The sequence below is a fragment of the Oncorhynchus keta genome, chromosome 19 (assembly GCF_023373465.1).
Source record: "Oncorhynchus keta strain PuntledgeMale-10-30-2019 chromosome 19, Oket_V2, whole genome shotgun sequence".
Classification (NCBI taxonomy): domain Eukaryota; kingdom Metazoa; phylum Chordata; class Actinopteri; order Salmoniformes; family Salmonidae; genus Oncorhynchus; species Oncorhynchus keta.
The window spans coordinates 82,070,707-82,073,872 of NC_068439.1; the positions used below are offsets into that span (position 1 = coordinate 82,070,707).

Genomic DNA, 3,166 nt, shown 5'->3' on the forward strand with positions numbered 1-3,166 from the left:
CCTGTCTTTGTTCCTGTTATCTTACATGTGTAATATTGAAATAAGCCCAAAACCACTTGTTTCAAACATGGTTCTGTTTTATCAATTGCTGTGCTGATCGATGGAAAACAAATCATTAAAATCTAAATGGAAAAATATATTTTTTTTTTTACCTCTGTCAAAATAATATATCACTTAAAGTTATGTTTGTACTTATATATATATATATATATATATATATATATATATATATATATATATATATATATATATATATATATATATATATATATATATATATATATTATATATACAATACCAGTCAAAAGTTTGGACACACCTACTCATTCAAGGTGTTTGTCTTTATTTTTACTATTTTCTACAATGTAGAATAATAGTTGAAGACATCACAACTATGGAATAACACATATGGAATCATGTAGTAACCAAAAATATATGTTATATTTTAGATTCTTCTAAGTGGCCACCCTTTGCCTTGATGACAGCTTTTGCACACGCTTGGCATTCTCTCAACCAGCTTCACCTGGAATGCTTTTCCAACGGTCTTGAAGGAGTTCCCACATATGCTGAGCACTTGTTGGCAATGGTGTAAAGTAGTCAAGTATGACAATTGGGTACTTTTTCCACCACTGCTTGTTGACTGCTTTTCCTTCACTCTGCGGTCCAACTCATCCCGAACTATTTCAATTGGGTTGAGGTCAGGTGACTGTGGAAGCCTGGTCATCTGATGTTGCCCTCCATCACTCTCCCTCTTGGTCAAATACCCTTTATACAGCCTGGAGGTGTGTTGGGTCATTGTCCTGTTGAAAGATAAATGATAGTCCCACTAAGCACAAACCAGGTGGGATGGTGTATTGCTTCAGAATGCTGTGGTAGCCATGCTGGTTAAGTGTGCCTTGATTTCTAAATAAATCACCGACAGTGTCACCAGAAAAGAATATATAGAATATATATATATATATGCCATTTAGCAGACGCTTTTATCCAAAGCGACTTACAGTCATGTGTGCATACATTCTACGTATGGGTGGTCCCGGGGATCGAACCCACTACCCTGGCGTTACAAGCGCCATGCTCTACCAACTGAGCTACAGAAGGACCATAAAAAAGCACCCCCACACCATCACACCTCCTCCTCCGTGCTTCACGGTGGGAACCACACATGCAGAGATCATCTGTTCACCTACTCTCACAAAGACAAGGTTGGTACCAAAAATATAATCTTTGGACTCGTCAGATCAAAGGACAGAGATCCATGTCATTTTGTCTTAAATATGAAGGTAAGGAGATTTGAATTACTTTTAACACAGCTTCAACCAATGCCTACATATAGACGTCTATCATATAATAATCATTGGATAACCTGTTGTCCGTCCTCTATCAAAACGTCACAGCATTCGGTATAAAAAAAAGTGAGCCCATGCTGAATGCTCATAGCTCCGCAAGGTGACTGCAGCAAGGCACAGTCGCGTGCGGGTCAGAGGCAAGCACGAAGTTGTTAAAGATAAATACAAAAAGGAAGGATGCAGAGTTTGTGGGGCGAGTTGGGCGACATAATTGAAAGAAAATAGTTAAATACAAGAATGAGAAAGAAAAGTAAAGTGCCTATATGCGTTCAGTAACTATAACGACGATGGAGACAATTGCTGCGCTGGGTAGATTTTAGGTTTGGCGCGCGCTGGGGAATTCATTCCTTTGGAAAGGCGATGTCTGATGGGCGAATATACACCTGGATTTCTCTGGATTACAAACCAACAGAAAGGGTTTTCCTCGGGAGAGGGCGTATGTGTATGAAGGAGACAAATACAAGTAAAGAGAAAAGTTAGTTAATAAGAGACTGCTATAAATTTGATTATGAAAAGTTTTTAACATATTTTTACGCGTAGGAACCTTGGGAATTAGTCACATGTGAATCCGTCAGTAATCTGTTATTATTCGAAGTGTTCCTAAACCAATCAGAGAGAAACAGAAACATGTATCTGGGTAAAACTCTTCTGTTTGTCCTACTCTTAAACTGCGCCACCACGAGCCTATCTTTCTCAACATGCGCTACCGTAGATATAGACCATGTGAAGCGGAAAAGGGTCGAGGCGATACGGGGACAGATACTGAGTAAACTCCGGACGACCAGCCCGCCACACTCACTGGGACCCAGTCAGGTCCCTTACCAGATCCAGGCCTTGTATAACAGTACCCGGGAGCTGCTTGAGGAGTTGGGGAGAGACCGGCAGCAAAGTTGCGGCCAAGACAACACGGAGACCGAATATTATGCCAAAGAGATATACAAGTTCAACATGGTCCAAGGGCCGCCTGACAACAGTAAGTCATGGTGTGTTTTCATACTCTTTTGGTTGCTATAATATATTGCCTTGAACATTTTTTTTGATGTCAGTTAATGCGCTTCGATATGCGTCAGATCAATACATGTAAAGCGTGCCAAATGCGTAATTTTGGAAGCTGTGTAATTACAAGAGGGAGGGCTATTCCTCCAATGCCAGAGTGAAATCCCCCCCCAAAAAAAAAAGGATTTAATATGTTTGTTGTGCCAATGAAGGATCGTTTGTGGGCTTTTGAGATGTGTGTGGATAGGCTAACAGAGTGGGTAAACGTCGTGGAATATCTCATAAATTAAATATGTTGACATGGACATAGAGATGCTCTCCTTAGGTGCGTGAACTTCAATTCAGATAAGTTTTGTTATTGTCAGTTAAGTTCTGTTATTGGCCTCATTCAGGAATGTAGCTCCCATTCATGTTGTCTTCCGCATGAGTGTGTATCTCAATGTGTGTGTGTGTGTGTGTGTGTGTGTGTGTGTGTGTGTGTGTGTGTGTGTGTGTGTGTGTGTGTGTGTGTGTGTGTGTGTGTGTGTGTGTGTGTGTGTGTGTGTGTGTGTGTGTGTGTGTGTTTCATCAATAAGATGTAGGAATAGTAGAAGATATCTCAGAGTTGTGGATGTTGAAATACAGGAATAGTATTTGGTCTCGCTCCTCCCACTACTCCTCTTACCACACCTCCTCATCTCTCCCCTCCCTCCTTTCCTCCGTGGACCCAGTCCCTCTCGCCAGATGTGTCTGTTTCCATCCCAACCAGGATGAGAGGGACATCTGCCCAGGCGGATAGGAAAGGGAAGCCTTGCCGAGGGGGATAGGAAAAGCAAACATGGAGG

The 3,166-nt window shown here is 41.3% G+C and overlaps 1 protein-coding gene across 3 annotated transcripts in view; it reads left to right on the top strand.

The window, feature by feature from the left end:
- Nucleotides 1-1,445: 1,445 nt before the first annotated feature.
- LOC118397920 (transforming growth factor beta-3 proprotein-like) overlaps nucleotides 1,446-3,166 on the top strand; it is a 48,801-nt gene continuing 47,080 nt past the window's right edge. For 2 of the 3 annotated variants that reach the window (XR_008071727.1, XM_052471501.1), the window contains exon 1: nucleotides 1,446-2,319. Coding sequence is in view for 2 of the 3 variants with exons in the window: in XM_052471501.1 (XP_052327461.1) it covers nucleotides 1,974-2,319 (346 nt within the window). In the remaining variant the exon portion in view is untranslated. The remainder of the gene's footprint in view (nucleotides 2,320-3,166) is intronic. The other variant, XM_052471502.1, reaches the window with a different exon arrangement.